The 25066-nt window shown below is 42.2% G+C and overlaps 1 protein-coding gene across 1 annotated transcript in view; it reads left to right on the top strand.

Annotated features, from left to right (window-relative positions):
* The window catches only part of mfsd4aa (major facilitator superfamily domain containing 4Aa), a 43919-nt gene extending 19200 nt beyond the window's left edge, over positions 1-24719 (top strand). Inside the window, exons 2-10 of the mRNA XM_060910046.1 lie at positions 11-209; positions 1136-1375; positions 8137-8308; positions 8617-8732; positions 8840-9013; positions 18830-18977; positions 19835-19905; positions 19995-20115; positions 24222-24719. Coding sequence (XP_060766029.1) covers positions 11-209; positions 1136-1375; positions 8137-8308; positions 8617-8732; positions 8840-9013; positions 18830-18977; positions 19835-19905; positions 19995-20115; positions 24222-24280 — 1300 coding nt within the window. The 3' untranslated portion in view covers positions 24281-24719. The remainder of the gene's footprint in view (positions 1-10; positions 210-1135; positions 1376-8136; positions 8309-8616; positions 8733-8839; positions 9014-18829; positions 18978-19834; positions 19906-19994; positions 20116-24221) is intronic.
* The last annotated feature ends 347 nt before the right edge of the window (positions 24720-25066 follow it).

Here is a 25066-nt window from a genome sequence, read left to right as displayed (position 1 = left end):
TCCTCTCCAGACTCTGCTCCTCTTTGACGTCCCTCGCTGCATCCACGTTAATCATCTCCATGGTGTTCGCGATCATCCCACTATGCAGCAATTTGCTGATGCTGGTAACTGCGACGGCTGTTACTGGCCTGGCCATGGGCATCATCGATACCATCTCTAACCTGCAGCTGGTGAAGCTCTACCAGAAAGACTCTGCTGTCTTTCTCCAGGTCAGGAGATGCTCTACAAGGCCAAATATATGTGGACACTTAACCATCACACCCATGTGTTTGTTTGAACATCCCATTCCAGATTTGGTCCCCCTTTGCTCTTACAATAACCTTATCTTCTGGAAGGTCTTTCCACTAGATTTTGGATGTGGCAATTTGGGGTTGCGGTCACGTGAGTTCTACACAAACCTTTGCACACTGGATCTTGCTTTGAGTGCAGGGATGTCCTGAAAGGGGGATGGGATGACCCACATGGGAGTGATGGTTAAGTGTCAACACAATTTTGGTCAAATGGGTTGAGGAATTGCTCTAGCTTCAGAGAACGAGTTCTTACCTACAGTGACATTGAGACTTGATGCCTTAAGGAAGAACTTATTAAACTGGTAAATTGACAGCCTTTCAGAGGTTTTCCACAGCAGTTCAGTAGGCAGGATTCCTGCTTCAGCTCCATGGTCCCTGGTTTGACTTATTCTGTGTTTAGTTTCACATGTTCTCCAGTTTCCTCCCATAAGCGTGCCAGTATGTGGATTGGCAACTCCAAATTGCCCTGAGGTGTACACAAGTTTGTGAATGCAATGGAAAGGTATTCCTGCTTTGTATCCAGAAATCTTGGGATGGACTCCAGATCTACAGCCACCTTCACCATGACAAAGTGCCTCCTAAAGATGTACAAATGTCAGAATATAGCCATTAACCATCCAAGAACCATTCAGGAACCACAGCTAGATCTCACTTCTGAGCTTGCTAGCTAAATCAAACAACTTTTTTGATGGGCAACTTATTCATTTGTACACTCGTAGCAAAAAGTTTTCATTTAGTATCCTGAAGAATCTCTGGCAAAATCCTTAGTCCATGTAGAACCTGACCATGACAACAGGCAGTTTTGAATCAAGCTATGTCCTCAGTTCTTTATTTTTCCCCTTCAGGTGCTTCACTTCTTCATTGGTCTTGGGGCATTGTTGAGCCCCATCATCGCTGACCCGTTTCTGTCCGAGACCGACTGCATCTTAGGAAATGCCACCATCAATTCATCAATAAACATGAAGCACTTGAGGAACACGATATCTGGCAGACACTTGCACAATGTGTCCCAAGTTTCTCTCAATACTCAGGGTGAAGTGGTCACCAGTGTGTCCTATGCCTTCTGGATCATGGCATTCGTCAATGTAAGTCATGCTGATTTTATCATCTTAACAAGAAGAGCATATAGGCTATGCTCGAACAACTTTGGGTAAAGTTGATGAATGTAACTTTATTTATGAACGATTGAATTTCTGTGGGTTGTCATTTGGAACGTCTTATTTGAAGTTTGAGATTAGATTTGGGAGGATGGCTAGCGTTTGTGGTGAATGCCATAACGTTCAAATTTAATTTAATTTGCTGTATATGGAAGGCATAGCTCATGTATAGAGAATTAAAACACTGCATGAGGAGACTTTGCCATTGTAGTTAGACAACGCAACTTGGTTTGGTAGATGTGATTGCAACACCATAAGGAATTACATCTCGTGTTCATCAGTGTTGCACACGTACAATTGCAGCGCAGTACAATCACTGCCCAGTCTGTTTGTTTGAGGCTGTATTCGTGGGTGTTTTTGTAATCCGAGAAGAGGAGGGAGTATGGCTTGGAATTGGTTCCATGTAAAGGAACATGCTTTTACGGTTTCTTATTCCTTAACCAAAAAGATTTTCAGGAAACAAACATAAAACTAATATGACTAAAAATACCTGGAACTAAAAGCAGAACCAAGGAGTTTTACTTCATTTCTTCAACATTGCAACATCAGTTATTAATTATGAAGAGTTTTTTATCCCCCGCTGGCCGAAAGGCCCGAAGGGGGATTGTCGGGGCAATGTCCGTCCTGGAAAGGGTACTCGCCTTCTGAAATCAACTCCTCCCCTCAATTTTTGGAGGAATTTCACAAAACTTGGCAGGATTCTTTGTCGGTAATACGCATATTGTAATTTTGTTAAATTGGGTCACATTTTACCGTAATTACAGCTCTTGACTAACAAAAGTATAATTTGACAATTTCATGAGTTTTCCTTCTGAAATCAACTCCTCTCTCAATTTGTGGAGGAATTTCAAAAGGCTTAGTTGTACGTCGGTAGTACGCACATTTTGTTCAATTCGGTCGTGTTTTTACCAGAGTTATGGCCCTTGATTAACAACCTTGTACTTTCACAATTTCATGAAGGGGTGTGTTTTTCTTCTGACATCAACTCCTCTCAATTTTTGGACGAATTTCTCAAAACTTGGCAAAAGGCCTTGTTATATGACGGTAATACATGTTTTGGAATTTAATTTCGTTTGAGGAAATTTTTACCAGAGTTATGCCCTTGATGATTAACAAACTTGTACTCTGGCGATTTCATCAAGGTGTGCTTGCTTTCTGAAATCAACTTCCTTCGCAATTTTTATCCCCCGCTGGCCAAAAGGCCCGAAGGGGGATTATGTCGTGGTGATGTCCATCCTGGGAAGGGTGCTCACCTTCTGAAATCAACTCCTCTCACAGTTTTTGAAGGAATTTCATGAAACTTGGCAGGATTCTTTGTTGTATATCGGTAATACGCATATTACAATTTCATTCAATTCGGTCGTGGTTTACCAGAGTTATGGCAAAGTTCCCAGCGGGGGATATTGTGCTCAGAGTGCTCTTGTTCAGGGTGGCATGAAGGTGAAATGCGAGGGTTAGCCCGCCAGCTGAAGCGGTGTACCAGGGCGTGGCGCTTGGAGCCAACATGTGAGAGATTTAGGGGATGAGTGGGGGCCAGTGGTGCCCGTCCACCCTACAAGTAGGGAGCAGCGTGCCAGACACCAAAGGTACTACCCCTCCTGCAGAGCCCCTACGCCCCAAGGTGCCACCACAGTTTTAGAATTTATCACATGCATATCTGAAGCATCTTTGTTTTAATTATTTATGAATAAATTGGCATACATTTTAGAAATGCTCTTGCTATGAACTAGCCTTGGGTGCTGACATGGCACAAATTTTTAAATCTGACATGGAATCCTCTGACGAACGAATATTTTAAAGACCTCCATGATCTAATGGTGGGATCACTAAAAGCATCCTTACTTTCTCTCTACCGTTTGAATGCACACTGGATATGAGCTTTTTCACACCACAGTGGTCAGGTGGGCCTGAGGTAAAGGTATCGCTTGTTCAGTCCTGTATGGTGTTCATTATTCCATGAACTAAAGAAGCGTTTTGTAGTGTGTACAATGTGCGGGTGTGGCTCGACGTCCTGAGCTCCACCTGGGCTATAGAAACTCTCTAAAGCGCTTGTTAATCCTAGACAAACTCTTGGCTTGAACAGAATAAGGGTAAAACTTGGCTGTGGGCTAGAACAGGGATTTCAATCCAGCTTAAATTCTATCGGGGATAAAGTTGGACTTTTTTTTTTAAACTATCTCTTGAAGGGTGATTTTATATAAAGAAAAAAATGATCTATTCTGTTGATTTCAGAGCTCAGGTTATTGGTGTTAAACAGAATAGAACAATTAAGTTAATAAAACATGCAGGCTTATTTCTGCGAATGTAACAGCTCGGGTTATTCTCTTGACTTTTATCACGTTTCTAGGCCTGACGCTACTCCGGAGCGATACGGTTTTTGGTGTCCATCATGAACATTCTGAAGATTCAAAACTCCCAACGTGAAACAACACATTTTTTAGATGCGTCTGACTCGTTAAATGCAGTCAGTAGGTGTTGAATTTAACCAGCGTTTCAGTCCTGAGAGTGTAAGCCCATAGCTGCCAACTACTACGAATAAATCGTATTTATTACGATTTGTCGTTTTGATTACGAAAATACGAATTTACTACAATAAAATACGATTTTGCCAATTTTCATGGGTCATTTTCAAAGTCTATCACTGGTGGGATTCGTATTTGAACCCGTTATCTTTCAAACTGTCTGTGCGTATAGGCCGACGCTCTGACCAATCAGCGCAACAGTGACGTAGTCGGAGCGACAGAAAGCAGTGGGGGAGGGTAAACCATAGACATATAAACATAGATGCCGCATTCTGCATAGAATCATACGTCATCCTCGCCGCCATATTGGATGTGGCAAAGTGGAGATTCTTCAACCGTCTCTGGTATAGCGTCTAGACAGTAGCCGAGAATAAAGATGCCTCATTCATGTGCTGCGTTTAACTGTACCAACAGGTTTACCGTCCAAACGAGATCACATGGGATTACCTTTCACAGGTGAGACTGGAAAAATACTTTTCAGTACTGTTCCTTCAGTTTCCCAGCTCATCTCCACCGGGGAGGTGTAGAGTTATAAGCAGTGAGAATTGGATAACAGTGCCACACTATGATGAACGTTTTTGAATGCATGATGAATGTTTTTAACCTTTCTGAATGTGAAGGAATCAGTGATGTATTTTGTTCTGGTATGACGTTAGAACCTGGCCGAACTCAGTTTGGCACTCATTCAGCTCACTTTATTCAGCGAGAGTAGGTCTGTGTGGTGATTCAATAAATAAAACAGTACATTTTTATTTTCATTCACTATTTCCATCATTTATCATATTCAGTCTTGTAGGTTGGTTATTGTGGCCTCAGGTTTTGGTAGCTTGCTACGGTATGCTGACTGATTAGCTTACCTGAGCTATCTATCGCGGATCTGTCGCTAGTTTGCAGTGTACAGGGGATTTCGCGCACACTTTATAACCATCACATTAAAAGTTATACGTGTTGTTTTGATGCCTGTTTGTTTCCCAAATATATACATGTGTGTCTTAATGGGTGAATAAAAGGCATCGAGTTAAATATTATTGTAGAAAGGGGCTTTATGAAGTTCAGTCCATTTACTTGCATTGGTTTACGGGGAAGATTTGCCACATCAATACGGCGGACACTCTGACGTATCCCAGCAACGGGCCACCAGCTCAATGCGGCGTCTGTTTATATGTCTATGTGCATGTGGAGAGGGACACCATTGTAGCGTCGAGTGTTTTGGTGAAGATTCAGCGATCATGAAATGAGCGGAGAGCCTCTTCCTGCTCATGTTTCAACGAAAACTCCTAATTCTTCTAAAACTGATTCCAAAGCAGAGTCAAACGAGCGCTGTTCAATAGCGCTTTCTCCAGCGTCGCGCAGCCTTGTCACTCCTGCAAAAGCCCGCCCAAAGAATCCAAACAAAAATCTTGCGTTGTGATTGGCGGGCACGATTTGATGCCCGGGGTGTGGTGGTGTTGTTTCTGTTCTGTTTGATTTGTAGTCATGTGAAGAAGCAAGTTGAAATTGATACTTTTTTTTGAGCTGTTTCACTTTGTGCCAAGCATGTTTTGAGACATCTTTGTTTGGTGTTGATTACAAGAGGTTCCTTTTATGTTTGATTTGTGCCAAATTGCTTTGATGTATGTATTCTAGTTCCAGGTAAATTTATTTCCATTGTTGAAAAGAACTTTGCAAATTATTGTAAGATGATAGTTTAGTTTGTAGAATAAATTGTCAAACTATTTTGTTTTGGTGTGATTTTTCAGGGTAGTTTTGCTAGAAAGCTTTGGCGGCGGGGGGGGCTTTGCCCCCCCCCCCCCCAAACCCCCCACCAAGCCTCAGTACCCAACCTTTTATATTACTATTTACAATTTCGGAATGTTGGCAGCTATGTAAGCCCCATGTGTGCTCTTGATAATGCAGGTCTGCTGTGAATTCTAGATGGCTTGAAAAATGTTCCAGTAGAAGGTATGTAGAAGGCTGTTTTATTATTTTTGCAAGTTCACACAGGCTAAACAAAACAAGGCAACAGGCCTGGAGTTTGACACCTGCAGGCTAGAACAACCTTCAGCCCACTCTTTCCAAAAAAAAAAAGCTGTTAAACCAATGCTTGCAAATGGGATAAACAATCCTGCTAAGGGTCATGCAACGAAGTGTCCTCTCTCAGATATTTGCAGATTCTATTTTCTTTTGCAAAGTGTGCTCTAGTTGCAAGTATAAAACCGTATCCTTATATACAGAAGGAATAACGCTGCTTCGGAGTTTCGTCCTAGTTACCTTTTTAAATGGGCGTATCAGACTCTCACTGGCTGTGCTGTGAAAACTGTTCATGCAGACGCTCATCTAAGTTTCCAAACCGATCATCGCGTTAACTCCTTTTTGTATTCACGATAGAAAATATTCATCATTAAAAAGCTTATCTGATTTCCAAAGAAATGAATCTCCTTAAGAACGGTTCAGTACTTTGGGAGTAACGGCAGGTTAACAACGGTACAACAGAGTAAAAACTCTGCTTGCATGATGTCCGGTGCTTTTTCTTTGAGTCGCAGGAAAGCAGTCAGGCTCGCGTGTGCGCTCGCGCTCCCTCCTGATCGGTTTCTGACTGGATTACTTGTCAATATCAATCAGATCACTTTTTTTTTTATAGGGACGTTCTCTCGGTTTCTGATGAAGGATTCAGCAAAATTTTCCATCTGTTAGTTTTGATGTTCCGATTCACGGGAGACTTTGAAGTGAGTTTATAGCTTTACCTACTTTTTTTTTTTCAAATCAAACCGATTCATGTAAATAACTATTTTAGAATATAACTGTAGCTGTTTTGATGAAAAATATTGAGGTCTTGGTGGTTGGAATGAGATTTTAAAAAACCGGAAGTCAGAAACGCGAGTGTCAAGTTCAGTTAATGTGACCTGGTTATTGGATGTGGATCTCAGTCCATCCCCCCCCCCCCCCCCCAAGGTTGGTCTTGAAAGCTGTGAATATCACTTGTATTCTTTCATATAAACACTAGTAGGTCTTGCTTTTGAGAAATACAAAGGCCTCCAGAGCACAAAGCGGGGATTAGAAATATTTTACTTTTTATAATGTATGGTAGATAATGAATGGTAGATTTTTATAATGAATGGTAGATAATGTCCCATATCTACCATTCAGTTCTTAGTTATGCATGTTTTATGTTTTATAACTAACACCGATTTTCTCCTTCTTTGAGATGTATAAATGAGCGTCAAGATCAGCTTTATATTGCACAAATAAAGCCATTTGGTGAAACTTGGAAGAGTGTATTGATTTTAATATTTTTACGTAATTGGTTTTACTAATTTTTCAAATTTTGTATTCAGTATCCAACCATCTATGTTCCTGCCAACTTCCATGTAAATATCTTGGAAAAACAGAAGTTATTAAGAAAAAACATTTTGATCTTGTTGGTTATTAAGGCCCATTTTGGACCACGTGATCCTCTTACAGAATATTATAGCAGTTTTCTAAAAATTAAGACGTTTTTTCAATCTTTGATTTGTAATATCTCAAGCAGATAAATGTTTTTTTGTGTGTGTGTGTGTTCTGCGTTCAATTCAACCAGTTTTAAGCAATTTGGGTTGAACTTGAATTTTCACCTGACATGCCCATTTTAATAACCATGATTCACCATTTTAATAATGAACTTTATTAGGCAGAGGGTTTCAAAAGCTGACATTTATTTACATGAAATCTGTGCATAACCTGTATAATTAATTACAAATACAATAAAATATAAATGTGGATAGAAATATTAACTTGTATTGACAATGAAAACTTTAAGAAATGATGTGAAACTTGTATTAATTTGGAGGTTTGAGTACACGGGACAATTTAGAGTTACTCTAGAACGTTTTTAGTTCTATAAACAACCAGTAGTTCGAGCAAAGTGATGCAACACTAGAATCCAGACTGCTGAATAATCTAGCAGTGGAATATTTGAAGGATCTATAACCAGACTTGGATGATATTTTGACCGTGTGGATGTTAGATTTGTTTCTAGTGTTGTAGTTGTGTACTTCAGAATTGCGAGTACATAAGTACAACACTAGAACACCTTTCCTTCCTTTTATCAAGGGGTCTTGAGGAGGGTCTTGTGGAAAACAAATCATGCCATGCATCGAGTCTGGAATAGTGTTTCGTAAAGTTCACAACTAATCACTTCTCTCCATCCAGCTTCCTGTTCCGATCGCCGTTTTGGTTCTCATGTATCGGGAGCGGCTGCTCCCATGTTGCCCTGAACCAAGTCCTCGTCTCTTGGGTGGGGAGTCGCACATGGGTGCAGTAGAGATGCAGACGACCCCGGAGCAGGCTGACGGGAGCATGACGGTGCTGCATGAACCTACAGGCAAGATCCAATCCCTAACTATGCCTTGTTTGGTCCTTATTCTGATTGGGTGCAACATGGAGCCCAAATGAACAGACGGTTATTTCTAAAGTAAAGTGAAAAGAAAGCAACTTGATCAGCGAGGAAAATGTCCTGTGAAGGTTCTCGGTCATCCAGGTCATTGTAAACCGTAGGTACTAAAGAAGGACTTGATTGGAATTTTTGAATTTCAAGGAGTTCAAGCAAGTACAGTTGCCGCCTTTAGCACCTACGGATCAGATTCCCAATTAAGGAACCTCTGATGACCTTCCTTTCTGTTTTCTCCACAGGTCACATGGACATGCTCAACTGCTATCATCTCAGCAAGCTGAAAGGACTTCCACCATCTTTCTTTGGGCTCCATATCTTCGGAGGGGTGGTGCTTTTCTTCTCTGATGGCATAGTGGTATGGAATACTGCTTTCACACTATTTCTAACTTATCATTAAATGGAGTGAGTAATACTGTATATAGAACTCCTGAGGTGATGGATCTTCTGTCCTTTGCACCTCAGGGGTCATACACAGGTTTCGTTTACACCTATGCTGTGGGTCCACCCATGCATCTAATGCACAAGACGGCAGGTTACCTGACCAGCGTGTTCTGGGCAGCCATCATGGTTGGGCGTCTGGCCGCCATACCGCTGTCTTACCGTATCAAACCTGTTCGCATGCTCACCTTTAACCAGGTAAGGGAAAATTTGCTCAGTATCCATAAATGGCAATCGTTAGAATCTTCAGTTGGGTTGATCAGCAAGGCCAAGATGCTTGATCTGCTTCTTGATGTACTGTACCTGGTGTACTTTGTGTTCACAAGGGGGAAATTCATGATGGATCAAAGGGCAGAGCTGTTGGAGGAGGCCATGGTTTCAGTTTTAGTGAAAAACTGATGCACTGAATGAGACCGCTGGTCTCAACCAGTTCACTGTGAACCTTTCTGGTGTGCCTCGTCCTGGTTTGTATTGGTGTTTATCAGTTTCGGACACTGTTTATTCCAAACAATGTGTTCCTTTTCGGTTACACCCCTACTGTAGCGCAAGGGATGGGGAAGGGTTTCTGGGAACCTTTTTCTCACTGGGGTGGCATGGTGGTGTAGTGGCTAGTACTGTCTCCTCACAGCAAGAAGGTTCTGGGTTCGAGCCCAGCTGCTGACGGGGGGGTCTTTCTGTGTGGAGTTTGCATGTTCTCACCGTGTCTGTGTTGGTTTCCTCCGGGTGCTCTGGTTTCCCCCACCGTCCAAAGGTATGCGGTTAGGTGGACTTGGGGTGGCCTTCAAATGAAGTGCCCTTGAGCGAGGCACTGAACCCCTAACCGCTCCCTGGGCACTGTAGTATAGCTGCCCACTGCTCTGGGTATGTGTGTTAGCCATTATAGCCTCGCTATAATGAACTTTTGCATAGAATGACCCCAAGTTTGTGACCCCTGGCTTTAGTAACAATGAATAAGTCTTCCAAAAAAAGATTTAGAATACCTTGCGAGTCAGTGGATTGACGATGATACACCGGCCACTTGTCATTTTTCCATAACCGATGAAGTAGTTGTCTCCTTTCATGATCCTTTAAGCAGTGTTGCAGTCAAGTCACTAAACCTCGAGTCGGAATCCAGTCTCGAGTCCCCAGTGTTCAAGTTCGACACAAGCATCACTATCAACAGGGCAAATAACATGAGAGGGTTAACACTAGCTAGTTCGCTCAGTAAGCAAGCCTTGCTATCAACAGGGCAATGAACATAGCGTGTCCCTTCCTTCTCTGGGTGGAGTCTTATCAAATGACGAAGTTCAAGGTTGTCCCCATCGTCTCCTCGATAGTCCTTCTACATATGGAACACGCAGCAGTGCAGTGTGTAAAGGTCAATTTATGCTGACGACCCAGTCCTCGCAGATAGCGTCGCAGACTGTGTCTGCATAGCCCCCCCACCTTCGCAGATGCTCTGCGCGCACCTCCCAAAAATTGTGACCACCGCAGAAGCCTCGCAGACAAGAGGGCTCTGATTGGTCCACTCTACATCCGCTGTACACGCACTTCCGCTTCCCTACTTTCCCGGTTTGTTTTGTTTTCACGACCGCCATTTTTAAAAACACGAGCGAAGATGGAGCAGCACGAAGAGCGGTTGAGTGAGGAAGTACGTACATCTATACGACTCCAGTTCTAGTCATTATAAGTAACCGGAGGATAAACACTCCACTAACCACACCCACCAACTACTCCTAGCGATTTCGCGACTTCGCACCCCCTTGCGTTGTGGCGGTGAATAACATCGCGCACGCCTATTACTCCCCGCTCAACGATAAATTACAACTGTCTGCGAAAAGCTATCTGCGAAAGCCTTGTCGCAAGAGCATGCAGAGGCCTTTAAGGGACATACTTTCATTAAAAAAAAAAAACAACACTAAATTGGTCCAGGATATGCACTTTAATGTCTACAGCTCTTCTGTGCTGACTTGGGCTCTCGTCAGACTCTCCTTAATTTGAGTAGAAGATTTGGGAATGTTGGCATCAAGCTGTGGAATGTCTTGGGCAATGTGTAACTGGTTCTCCAAGTTGCTGTTGGTCTTCAACAAAGCCGGTTTATTTTTAGCAACAGGCCTGAGATCTGTTTACAGAAGCATTTGATTCAGACCGTGGATGACTACAACCTGGATAGAATTTGTCTCTGTGGTAGTGTGAACTTTTTCAGTAGGGTTTTCTCCACAAGTTGGTCACATGGTCTTACCCCTACCACTGGAAAGACAAATCAATCATACAAGTCAGTGTAAAAGTGAAGAATGCTCCAAAGCCAGAGATTTCACACCCATACCATACCCATGTAGTATTGTCACTTTCCATTAAAAATGGTTTTAATTTGAGAGGACGTCAATCCTCTCAAATCCTACCGTATGTCAGCGCTGGTTTGTTTGAGAAAACGACCTGGTGGTTTTCTGCAAATGTCATCATGTAATTATTAAAATTGGTTAACAGGTGTATCATAGGGTGTAGCAACACCAATCATGATGGGATTAGTACTCATCGTTTCCCACATTGCACTCGGGTGACAATTCCATATTTCAATGCAAAATCGCTCGCTGCTAAACTTGGTCTACACAGGCTGTGCACTGAAACCCTGCAAAGCTCTCGCAGCCTGCTGGCGCTTCCACAGTTAACGCCACGAATCTGGCTCTAGACTCCGTTGGGATTTTTCCAGACGCGCTTTTTTTTTTTCTGCTCTAGACAGATGGCCTTGTGCAAAATTGGCCTTCTGGATGAGTGTGTAAAGGGACATACTTTCATATAAAAAAAAAAAATTTGGTCCAGGATATACACTGCGTCTAGATTAACATTAAGATATTTTTGGGATTGCATCAAAACTTATCGCGTTCAAATAGTTTGACCATAACATGATTAAAATTGTAGCTCTAATGAGGCTTAGTGGTTAAGTCTCAAGAAGAACTCGTGTAACCCGAGTTAAGGAAGGATGTTCCATCTTATGGATGATGTCACCACAGGTCAAGATTGTTGGTAAAGGAAAATTCACTTCTATGATTGCTCGAATGAAAATTTTAATTCAAAATCAATGTGTGTAGGGCGGCACGGTGGCGTAGTGGTTAGCGCTGTCACCTCACAGCAAGAAGGTCTGGGTTCGAGCCCCGTGGTCGGCGAGGGCCTTTCTGTGCGGAGTTTGCATGTTCTCCCCGTGTCCGCGTGGGTTTCCTCCGGGTGCTCCGGTTTCCCCCACAGTCCAAAGACATGCAGGTTAGGTTAACTGGTGACTCTAAATTGAGCGTAGGTGTGAATGTGAGTGTGAATGGTTGTCTGTGTCTATGTGTCAGCCCTGTGATGACCTGGCGACTTTTCCAGGGTGTACCCCGCCTTTCGCACGTAGTCAGCTGGGATAGGCTCCAGCTTGCCTGCGACCCTGTAGAACAGGATAAAGCGGCTAGAGATAATGAGATGAGATCCTGATGTGATCTAATGACTTCACGGAAACATGACAATGAGTCAGAATTTATTTTCGCAGGCGATATTTGTTTCCCAGTCCACCCCTTTCAGCATTAAACACGCCGAGCCTTTTCTGTTTAACCTTGTGGTTAAATACAGTCACTTTTCACTAGGCATCGTATTTACACGCTCTATCACGGGGGGGTTTAAATAAAAGTTTCAAATTTCATAGATACTTTGGAAAAATGACGCACCAATTAACCTTTTCACCTTGGGTGGCACAGTAGTGCAGTGATTGTTGAAATATAGATATTTGTCGCGTCACAGCAAGGAGGTTCTGGGTTCGAACACGGCAGCCGGCGAGGGCCTTTCTGTGTGGAGTTCGCATGTTCTCCCCGTGTCCGTGTGGGTTTCCTCCGGGTGCTCTGGTTTCCCCCACAGTCTAAAGACATGCAGGTTAGGTTAACATGGGGCAGCCATGGGCTGAGGTTGGGCTGAAGTGCCCTTGAGCAAGGCACCCTGCTCCGTGTGCGTGTGTGTCACTGCTTTAGATGGGTTAAATGCAAAGGACTGATTTCACTGTGCTTGAGCGTGCATGTGACTGCTGATATCTTCACCACTGCAGGCTGCTGTTCGTCTCCTTGTAGTTGAGGAACCCCTTCTGGAAAAACGTTGCGAAAGGGTTAAACGTGCATTAAGAACTTGCTTGGCCCAAAAAAAAAATTATGTAAAGTGATTTGGATCAGCTTGGAATTTTTTTTTTTTTTTCCCCCAGAAATAACTTTAATTTTATATTCATGCATCTTTAGCTTCCTTTAATGTATAAAGTGTGCAATTATTTGCAGAACAAATAAAATCCATTAATGGTCTGTTTTTAGTTTTAGTAGCAACACTCATGGTTGAATTCAGTCAACCTTCCCATGTGTGTGTGAGGGCCCTGACAGTTTGTTTTAACAACTTCGTTTTCCTTGATTGGCAGCATCTCAAACTGCTCTCCTAATATGTAGCTTTTATTTGGAAAGCTTTTGATTACGTCCGCCATAAAACAAAGCACACATCTACATCCTTGTTCCTGTTTCATCGCACTCTTGGACATCCTAAGATGACTGCCAAAGGTACCACCCCCACCCAACCCCTTTTTAAAAAAAAAAAAGGTGCATCTCTTTGTACAAGGTGTATCTTGTTTATACAAGAGCACATGATGACGTCAGCAGGACAGACTGACTGCCTGCCTGCCTGAGCTACCGGAGAAAGCCATGATCTTGGCAGTGCTGTCTGTCCTTCCAGCTTCATGTAGTAAACAAACAATTGGCTGTACTTGGGCAAATTAAGAGAAGAAAGTCATGTTTACACTGAATTTGTCCTGATTTTGCGGTTAAATAAAAACCGTGCACGGTGTAAAAACTCTGAGCTTGGAACATCAGAACGTCGTGGCTGGTTTTAGTGCCAGCGAGCCTCCCTTATCGCGCTCATGTAGTTGTGTGGAAAGCAAACTGGGCTAAAATATTCTGGCAAGTTTACAAAAGTAAATTTGTATTGGTTGATCAGTCGTAACGTGTAAGACGTGTTCCTGATGCAGGCTATTTACACAGTGGTGTTGCATGCAAACTGTGATTTCCTATTATGCCAATCATGGTGTTAAATCCTCCATCAGCCGAGGCGTTTGTTTATGGCTTTGCGTAGACGAGCCGGCCTGTCCTTCGTTTATACGCTGCCATTCCTCGTCATTATTCAATAATTGGGTTTGTTTTAATTTATGGGTTTGTGTTCTTTAATTAATGCCAATAATATAAAACTGGTTTTCAAATCAGTTCTCAATGGTACTGAGCATGAGGGTGGGTTTTGATCGACTCAAATTCCTAGAAGTCACTCTGGGTAATGGCGTCTGCTAACGTAATAACTACCCAGTTTAGACTGAACAGTTTGTTCCAGGTCAGAATTGTAGGTCAGGTGGAATTTTTAACCCAATTCGTAACTTGCTACTTGTATTAGGGAGACGTATTACATCTAGGGTTTAGAGAAGACGCTGCTCGAGAAGGCTGGACCCATATAATTTTTTTTTTTTGAATAATATCACAATCATTGCTAGTTTAGTGCATAAGGTGTGTGAGAAGAATCCGAAGGTTTGGAATTTGAATCCCAGGTAAGTATGGAGGGGAAACGTGTGGTTTTTTTTTGTTTTTTTTGTTTTTTTAAATGCTAATTGGGTAGAGAGGAATAGACAGATGAGGAAATGCTACGTCTGTATAGACTAAGTGGATGGAAGAAAGCAAGACAAAAGAAGTGATGTGAAATATCTCACTCAAGAATCTTGGATAATCCAAAATTTTACCGAGGTTGGAAATTATGAACTATAACATGGGTCCAAAAAAAAAAAAACCACCTAGGCTGAAATTTTTTTGGGGGGGGGCCTGTAATGTAGATTCCCTGTGTAAAAGTAATGTGAAGTAATTCATGCTAATTATGATATTGAAATTTGATAGGTTTATACCAGGGGTTTTCAAAGTGTGGGAGAGTCTGCCCCCCCTCAGAGCAAATAAACAACAGCGCCCCCCACCCTTACAATTTTTGTTGTTGCTGTACTTAATGTTCCATTCGTATTTAAAAAAAAAAAAAAGGTTATACACTTTTTTCTTTTACACATTTAAAACAAATGTGCTTTTTTAAACTTTTTTTTTTTTTTTAAACACATTTTAAACATCTCATAGCATCGTTAGCTAGCACCTCTTGGCAGACAACACTCTGTGGCAGTGGAGCATCTTCAGATCCAGTCCATGAAAATCCAAACTTTTTAAATAATCGTGGTCATACTTCCTTCTTTTTTTTGCTTGGCCCAGACTCTGTCTCCTCACTCACTGTAGCTTTAGGTACTAAAAATCGATCCATTTTGTCTCTGGTAAAGGCTAGCTGAAGTTCACTAAATGTCCGCAATAGTAACTTATTCTGGTTTATTTTTCCTCACGTTGCGCCCCCCCCGAAGAACTCTGGCGCCCCCTAGGGGAGGCGCGCCCCACACTTTGAAAAGCCCTGGTTTATACAGTGCCTCTCTCAAACTCGGTCTCTTTTTACATAAATGAAGAAAACGCACAAAAAAAGTTGGTATTGAGTGGCAAGTTTATGCAGTGGAGGAGTGTTCACGAAACAAGGGTTTTGAGATGTGATTTGAATTAAAGAAGGGAAGAGCAGTCACGGAGGGGTTGAAGGAGGGAATTCGAGTTTGTGGGCCATGGTGCTGAAGGACCTGCAACCCAGGGTAGGGAGTCTGGTGCAGGGGGCCGCAAAGAGATTATGGTTGTATGCTCAAGTCGAGATGTACATTTTCTGTTTTTTATGAGTAAACTTGCACACGCTCGGGAGCACGAGTAGGACATGCCCTGTGTCTGAAATCGCTCCCTACTCACTATATAGTGGGGACGCCATTTTGTAGTGCTGTCTGAAACCTTAGTGAGGATTATTTACACCCTATATAGTGCACTCAAAGTATCCCACAATGCATCACGAAAAGTAGTGTCCAACGATGGTCACTGACCAAAGCAATATATCCCATCATGCATTGCGGTCATGCTTAAAGAAATCAAATTAAAAGTCTCAAATTTTGATTTAATAAAAGGCAGCAGCAAAGAAGAAAGTATTCAGCCTTGATTTAAAAAAAAAAGAACTGAAAGCTGCAGGTACTGTGTATCGATTAATGTGGGAAATCCACGCAGTATAATGTGGCTTTATTACAAAAACACATGCATGTATTTATTATTTTGAAACCCACCAGCCGACTGATCTGGCACGTTTTTAATTGAGACAGTAATGACGTAAATATCAGCGCGACGGAGTAGTGTCCGAAAGCGGGGTTTGGTTTTTTTTTTTTTTTTCCCTCCCTTCTTCCCATTTTACCAATGAGCTCACTATATAGTCCTCTATATAATAATTCCCTATAGTCCACTTGCATGTGACGTCACAGCCGATCCAGATTGTAAACAGACGCCATCTCATCGGTCAAACGCCATATTTCCGCCATCGCAATTTACCGACACTGACTTTCATTGTTTTTTCGCCCAAATCTGCAAATATTACCGTGCCACAATGCTGGAGAGTTGTATGGCATATAAATGCCACAACCGGAGAAGTCAGAAATCGGGAAGAAAGTTTCATAGGCTGCCACGGGACCCTGACAGGCGTGCAAAATGGACTGCTGCTATCAGCCGGGCCGATCCAAACAACAACAAGGCATGGGTACCGACTGGAAAGAACGATCACTGGCGCCTGTGCAGTGACCATTTCATCTCAGGTTCACCATGTATTTATTCCAGTATATCTATGTGGTATCAGTACTAGTACTCAATACTTAAGTGACTTACCCGTCCAATGAGGATTATTTTCTTGTTTACAAGATGCCACATCTGAGTCGCTGACAAATCCTGAATTTCTGTAAAGATAACTGTCCAGAGATTTATAAGCACGCAGTGCTTCACCACTGAACAGCGAGGGAAAGTTAATGAGGTAATTATACACATCTGGGTATTCCACCTCTGGCAGTTCAACATCCACTGACACGGTTGTGAAAACTACGTCCGAAAAATGAGCCGTGTAGTCCGTCGGTTGAAATTGATCCATTTTGTACACGAGTGCAACAATAATCAGCTGTGTTGTTGACCGACAAGATGGCGGCTGTTTACATTCCAGCCGGGATTCGGTCACGTGACTGCAAGAGGTCTATATAGTGAGTGGTTAACAAGTGAGTGATTTCGGACACAGGGATGGACTTTTTCCCCCCTCCCTCTGGGTTCATGGAATTTTCTTGTATGAATGCTCATACGGACAAAAACTTCTTATTCATAGCCAGCTTGAGGACAGCTGTGCAGATTTTCTGAATCATGGGTCCATCGTTGGAGGATCTTCATCGTATCATCTGACATGAACACGCGTCATCAGTCTGTTATTTTATTGGGATCTTGTACAACCCCAATTCCAAAAAAGTTGGGACAAAGTACAAATTGTAAATAAAAACGGAATGCAATGATGTGGAAGTTTCAAAATTCCATATTTTATTCAGAATAGAACATAGATGACACATCAAATGTTTAAACTGAGAAAATGTATCATTTAAAGAGAAAAATTAGGTGATTTTAAATTTCATGACAACAACACATCTCAAAAAAGTTGGGACAAGGCCATGTTTCCCACTGTGAGACATCCCCTTTTCTCTTTACAACAGTCTGTAAACGTCTGGGGACTGAGGAGACAAGTTGCTCAAGTTTAGGGATAGGAATGTTAACCCATTCTTGTCTAATGTAGGATTCTAGTTGCTCAACTGTCTTAGGTCTTTTTTGTCGTATCTTCCATTTTATGATGCGCCAAATGTTTTCTATGGGTGAAAGATCTGGACTGCAGGCTGGCCAGTTCAGTACCCGGACCCTTCTTCTACGCAGCCATGATGCTGTAATTGATGCAGTATGTGGTTTGGCATTGTCATGTTGGAAAATGCAAGGTCTTCCCTGAAAGAGACGTCGTCTGGATGGGAGCATATGTTGCTCTAGAACCTGGATATACCTTTCAGCATTGATGGTGTCTTTCCAGATGTGTAAGCTGCCCATGCCACACGCACTAATGCAACCCCATACCATCAGAGATGCAGGCTTCTGAACTGAGCGCTGATAACAACTTGGGTCGTCCTTCTCCTCTTTAGTCCGAATGACACGGCGTCCCTGATTTCCATAAAGAACTTCAAATTTTGATTCGTCTGACCACAGAACAGTTTTCCACTTTGCCACAGTCCATTTTAAATGAGCCTTGGCCCAGAGAAGACGTCTGCGCTTCTGGATCATGTTTAGATACGGCTTCTTCTTTGAACTATAGGGTTTTAGCTGGCAACGGCGGATGGCACGGTGAATTGTGTTCACAGATAATGTTCTCTGGAAATATTCCTGAGCCCATTTTGTGATTTCCAATACAGAAGCATGCCTGTATGTGATGCAGTGCCGTCTAAGGGCCCGAAGATCAAGGGCACCCAGTATGGTTTTCCGGCCTTGACCCTTACGCACAGAGATTCTTCCAGATTCTCTGAATCTTTTGATGATGATATGCACTGTAGATGATGATATGTTCAAACTCTTTGCAATTTTACACTGTCGAACTCCTTTCTGATATTGCTCCACTATTTGTCGGCGCAGAATTAGGGGGATTGGTGATCCTCTTCCCATCTTTACTTCTGAGAGCCGCTGCCACTCCAAGATGCTCTTTTTATACCCAGTCATGTTAATGACCTATTGCCAATTGACCTAATGAGTTGCAATTTGCTCCTCCAGCTGTTCCTTTTTTGTACCTTTAACTTTTCCAGCCTCTTATTGCCCCTGTCCCAACTTTTTTGAGATGTGTTGCTGTCATGAAATTTCAAAATGTCTCACTTTTGACATTTGATATGTTGTCTATGTTCTATTGTGAATACAATATCAGTTTTTGAGATTTGTAAATTATTGCATTCAGTTTTTATTTACAATCTGTACTTTGTCCCAACTTTTTTTTGGAATCGGGGTTGTACATTGTGACTCTAAGCTTGCTCTCGTGACGGAGGGATGGTTTTTGCTGTTCCTCTTGCAGGTTGGCGTGATAGTGACTCAGCTGCTTCTGCTCATCTTCTACACGAACAGTGCCTTCTTTTTCATTGGGACCTGCCTTCTGGGTCTGTTCATCAGCAGTATCTACCCATGTATGCTGGCTTTCACTGAAGACCTCCTTGACTACAAAGGTATTTACTGTACAGCAATTTGTCATTAAAAATCTTGCTTTTAGTTTCCATTGTGACCAAAGCGACATCACCACCAGTACTTATCCAAGGCTTGGCACAAAGATCAAGGATGCGCAGCTGGGACTTGCCACCCAATGGTACCAAAACAGTCATTCCTGTTTCACCTCATCTCCCACTCTTATCACTGGCATCTCGGTTTAACTGGCCAGACCAGAAGATCAATTTGATCTGCCCTGCAAGACTGACAGCGCTGCCTTTTTTTTTTTTTTTTTTAAATTCAGGATTCATCCCTCCGGCCCTCATACAGGGACGCTCCCTCCAAGCTGCTCGCTCAATCCATATTCAAGTAAATGATAATTGATCTCTTCGGAGGCCGTTTCGGAAGGGCTGAGGAATTAGCAAGGGCTCTGCACGGAAAGTTTGAAAGGCATTAATAATCTTCTGAACGCAAGTCTGGGCGAGTGAATAATCTGATGATCCAGCGGAGAGAAATTAAAACGGCATTAGTTCATTCTCGGCGGCTTCGACGCGTTCCCTCCTGTCCAATTAATCTAAGCCCTCTTCTATTAAATTTTGACGCCATCGTGAATCGCTCTCGGAACTTTTTCACAAGATACTCACTCTAAAAATACGCCCATGCATCCTGAATTACTGCACAGAAACGGAGCTTGGCGTGATCTAATGCAAGAACGCCAACGTGATTTTCTCCCCTCCAATTCATATTTTATTGATTTGATGAAAGGGATCTTGCTTGAAGAATTCATCTGTATTCTTTCAGAACAAGTCCTTGCTTTCTGGTGCCGTTTCTTTCTTGAATCCATTGCTGAACTTTTTTTTTTCCCCTCCTTTTCATGAAGGTTGTGCCACTGCAGTCCTTGTGACCTGTGCTGGAATGGGAGAGATGTTTCTGCAGTTACTGGTGGGATCGGTAAGGAAGCTGTCTGTTGGTTTCAAATTGTACGTGACCTTGGAGGTTTTTTTTTTTTTATTGACCTTTTTGCTCTCTTCTTGTTCCAGATGATCGAGACACACGGCAATTACAGCTTCATATTATCTGGTATGATCTTTGGCTGCATGGGCTTCATGTTCTTCCTGGCACTGCTTTTAGCTCAACATCGACACAAAAAATACTTGGCAGGTACGACTGCTTTTTAATTACAGTACCTACTGTCGATTACTGAATGTATTTTGTTCAGGGGAATCAGTTGGCAACAGCGACTCCTCCCCAATCGCACTCGTCGTTCGGATGTTCCGTTTCTGAACGGGAAAACCATCTGTTGGAGGTTCTACAGAAAGGCTTTCTGGCAGCTAAAATTTGTAAAAGTCCAGTTATGTAAAATTTCTTGCTTAGGAAAGCCAGATTAAGCAACTAGTTGCCTTTTTTTTTTTTTTTAATTATTATTTATAGCCACGAACTCGTGTAGTTTTCGTAGTGGCTCTTAGAGATTTTGAAAGGTTTATGAACTCCTTCCTACAGGAGATGACGTTTCTAACCCTCTGACCCCAGTCTCTGAGCTGATTTGCTACCTTCAGCTAAACCAGGGCTTTTCAAAGTGTGGGGCGCGCCTCCCCTGGGGGGCGCCAGAGTTCTTCGGGGGGGTGCAACATGAGGAAACACAAACCAGAATAAGTTACTATTGCGGACATTTAGCGAACTTCAGCTAGCCTTTGCCAGAGACAAAATGGATCGATTTTTAGTACCTAAAGCTACAGTGAGTGAGGAGACAGAGTCTGGGCCAAGCAAAAAATCAGACCCTCCAGGATTTCGCAATGTTGCGATTTGCAAATTCAACCAATCCCTGCTAATTCAGGGCGGTGTTGCAATTATATCCAATCACCGCAACCTTCCTGCAAATTTGACCAATCGTTGGCGTCGTCTTGAGGTGATGTTGACAAACTACCTTCTGCCTTACTTCCGTGTATATGTTCAAGAGAAGCAGCATGCGCACAGTGTTGCCAGATTGGGCGGTTTCAAGTGCATTTTGGCAGGTTTTGAACATATTTTGGGCTGGAAAACTACAGCAGTATCTGGCAACACTGCATGTACGAGTCAGTGTTTCTGTAGTATTAAATTCTGTTACTGAAAGTGTTTACAGTGAAGGACTGTGTGCACTTTTTTTTTTTTTTTACTTAATACAAGAAATTAATGGATGCCAACATTTTTGCCAAAATGGTATTTTATTTTCCATTGTTTAGGCAGCTTCAGCATCATACTGTGAGATTCTGTTCAAATTGGTTTTTTTTCTTCTATGAAGCCGGAGTCATTTATTTTATTAGTTTATAATTATTGTTTAATTTAGTCTTCAGGAGAGACTGCCTGCACACAGTACTAGTATTAATAGGTTTTTTTTTCTTATATAAAAGCTGAGGCATTTATATTATATTTTAAGGGAACTTCATGTTGTGCTGTGAGGTTCTCTGCACTTTAACTTTTGAACCAACAGGAGCATTTGGATAAGTAAAGCCTATTTTTCTGCATTTTTGTAGTCCTGGTAATCTTTTATATTGGTAAAGTTGTTTATAGGACCATTTCTCAGTGTCTGGTTTTTTTTTTTTTTTAAATCAATAGTTTTTCAGTAATAACTTAATATTTAACACATCACTCAATTTTAATCACAAAAAGAGAAAATCGCAACAATTTCTCGCAACTTTCATTTCCTCCCGCAATGTAATCACAACAAAAACCTAAACACTGCAATTTTCATCGCAATTTTTTGGAAAACCGCCTGCAACAATCACAAAGGCCCGCGGAATCCTGGGGGGACTGAAAAAAGAAGGAAGTATGACCACGATTATTTAAAGTTTGGATTTTCATGGACTGGATCTGAAGATGCTCCACTGCCACAGTGTGTTGTCTGCCAAGAGGTGCTAGCTAACGATGCTCTGAGATGTTTAAAATGTGTAAAACAAGATGTTTTTAAAAAGAAAAGCACAGATGTTTAAAATGTGTAAAAGAAAAGTGTACAACAACCATTTTATTATTATTTTTTTTTTTAAATACAAATGGAACATTAAGTATAGCAACAACAAAATTTGTAAGGGGGGGGCGCTGTTGTTTATTTGCTCTCTGAGGGGGGCGGACTCTCCCACACTTTGAAAACCCCTGAGCTAAACCATTTGCATAAATGCATGTCATTTCCTGTGAAAGGCTCTGACATGCACAAGCTGCAATAGCGATTTTTAGAAAACTACTTACAACTGCTAATACTTTATCGAGCTACTTGCTCAATCCATCCTGACTCTTCTTTCCCAGTTGTCCCGGTTTTCTGTTGCTACCAGGAGCTGATCTCTGCTCGCTCGCTCGCTGGATGTTATAGCAGGCCTTCCTCTCCCCCAAATGCGTCATGGTTCCCATAAAAATACTTTGGTTATAATTTCCTTTTTGCTACGCCAACAGTGACCTATGAATCTCAGCCACCTTTCTTTTATAGTCTGAGAGTTGAGTAAAGGAATATTCCCATTTATTCTGTCCACGTTCACTGGATATGAGCAATCGCATGCTCCGATTGGCTACTCTGTTACTAGGATATCAGCTCATATACCATGAGTAGAGGAAAAACAAAATGGTGGCACGTGTTGCTGAACCAGCCAAGGATGAAATAAAAACTCTACTTGGGGAACCCAAAAAAAGCAGCAAAATGCGGAATGAAAGTATTTGATTTTTTTTTTAAAGCATTTTTCACAAATTGCTACTGTCGTTTCGCCAATTTGTTTACATTCTTTAAGTGTTAATTCTTTTATTTATAAAAGATTGGTTCAAAAGCGCAAAAGTATTAATTGTTCGCAAAGAATTAAATGTCTAAAGCTATTCTATACCTCGGTACGACAGCAAGATGGCACTTTCTACAAAAAAAAAGCACAAGTCAATTCGTGCAGCCATTGACGGGTTTTTAAGAAGTCCGCCTCAGAGGAAATGATTTTGTTGGATGTTGTGTATTTATTGAATTTGCAAAAAAAAGCTCCATTTTCTCAAAATCCAGTGACTGTGGATAGAATGTTATTCTACTCACTCATTGTACATGGCTTATAGCCACTTGGCTCGTGTACGACTTGATTTCATGGAATAACTTAGTTTTGTTACATGGTCTCTCCAACCAACATCGAATGTAGTGCACGCCAAACAACCATTCAGACGCTCGTCAAGCATTTTGGTTAATGTTGATCATTCTGAGCCGTACAACAGCACACTTTCAGCCAGTGTTGTAGTAGAGTCCCACGTGAGCCCCGCCCACTACCAACAGGGCAAATAACACTAGCTAGTTCATCGTTCGGCAAGCCCCGCTATCAACAGAGCAATGAACATAGCGTGTCACTTCCTTCTCTGGGTGGAGTCTTACCAAATGACGATTGAAGTTTGAGGTCGTCCCCGTCGTCTCCTTGATAGTTCTTCTACATATGGAACACACAGCAGTGCTCCCCCCAGGGTATCTGACATCAGTTACTCTCCAGTTCTTCATCTTGAGTGATGTTGGTTAAAAAGAATATATTGGGGTTCCCTTCCCCCATTAAGAGGCAAACCAATCAGGGGTGGGTTTCCCAAAAGCATTGCAACACAATGAACACACTCTCCTAGTTAAGATGCTCTTATGCCCCTTTTCCACCAAAGCAGTTCCAGGGCTGGTTCGGGGCCAGTGCTTAGTTTGGAACCGGGTTTTCTGTTTCCACTGACAAAGAATTGGCTCTGGGGCCAGAAAAACCGGTTCCAGGCTAGCACCAACTCTCTGCTGGACCAGAAGAAAGAACCGTTTACGTCAGCGGGGGGGCGGAGTTGTTAAGACCAACAACAATAGCAAGACCGCGAAAGATCGCCATTTTTAAGCGACGAGAAGCATCAGCTGTACAAACACGAAGTCATTTATTATTGTTGCTGCTGCTGCTTCTTCCGTGTTTTTTTGCTTCAATATTCGCGCCAAGGTTTATGCAAACGTAGCGACGTAACTGACATATAGTGACGTAATGACATGGCTCCCCTTAGCACCGCGAGCTATGGAAAAGCAAACTGGTTCTCAGCTGGCTTGCAAGTTGAACGAGTTGTGAACCAGCACCAGCCCTGGAACTGATTTGGTGGAAAAGGGGTATGAATGTTAAGAGGCTTTTGGGAAACCCACCCTGGTTTTGAAGCTTTAACATTTTACTCCTTTAGAAATCTAGCGTTGCAGAAATGCTATGCGTCCATATCTGGACCGCACTCTACTTTCCCAAATAACTATTTAAGTTTTCTGTATTGTCTGTGTCACTGGACAGCTGCTTCCACTGCCACGCCTGTAGCAGAAAGATCTGGGGCTACTGAAGAGCAACACTGACTGCCTGGTGGCGCTCCGGAGTCGAAGTCAGGCCAAACAGCCCATGATGGTCACAGTCTGAGACTGCACTGTAGGAACAAAAGGGACAAGACTGGATCATGGTCTCTAGTTTGAGACAAATCTTCAAAGCCTGAGAAGTGTTGGACCTTTTCATAAAAGACCAAAGATGATTTGAGGTGTGTGTGTTGTAAGTCTGGGGAAATTGGGACTTTTGCTTCCAGATTCTGCTGTCGCTGCCAAAAAGGAGAGGAAAATGTACCACTTGCCTCCTGTTTGGACATGATTGGTGTGTGAATTGGGCCAAGTCTTGTTTTAAAGCTTATTTTGAATCTTCCGGTGAGCTAAATTTCCCATCCCAGTTTGTTTGCAACTGCTTTTTTTTTTTTTCTTCTCCTTGAGCTGTAAATCATGAATGTAAACTAAAGTGGATAAAAATTCAGCTGCCTGTCTTGAATCCAATTGCGGTAAACTGCTGTTTAAAGGAAAATGTTCAACTTCAGGATGGTAACGCTGCTTCATCACACCAACCCATTACTGATTGATTTTCCTGGAACAGCACATGGCTGAGCACCCGCACCCTCCCTGATATTGTTCTAAGATAAGCTGCTGTTGTTCTATCAGACTCTAGCGTTTTAATATTTTAATATGAGCCTGCTTTTGCATGCAGGAAGTCGTAAAATGCACATCCTACTAGTTTTCTGGAAAAGCTCCTTGTATTGTGCTGTGTAGCTTCAGGCATGTTGGGGCAAGTCTGTGACCTTTTGACCCTGAAGAAGCAGTTGTAGC

Source organism: Neoarius graeffei, chromosome 26 (genome assembly GCF_027579695.1).
Source record: "Neoarius graeffei isolate fNeoGra1 chromosome 26, fNeoGra1.pri, whole genome shotgun sequence".
Classification (NCBI taxonomy): domain Eukaryota; kingdom Metazoa; phylum Chordata; class Actinopteri; order Siluriformes; family Ariidae; genus Neoarius; species Neoarius graeffei.
The sequence above is the reverse complement of the archived record's forward strand: the minus strand, read 5'-3'. Positions and strand labels throughout refer to the sequence as shown.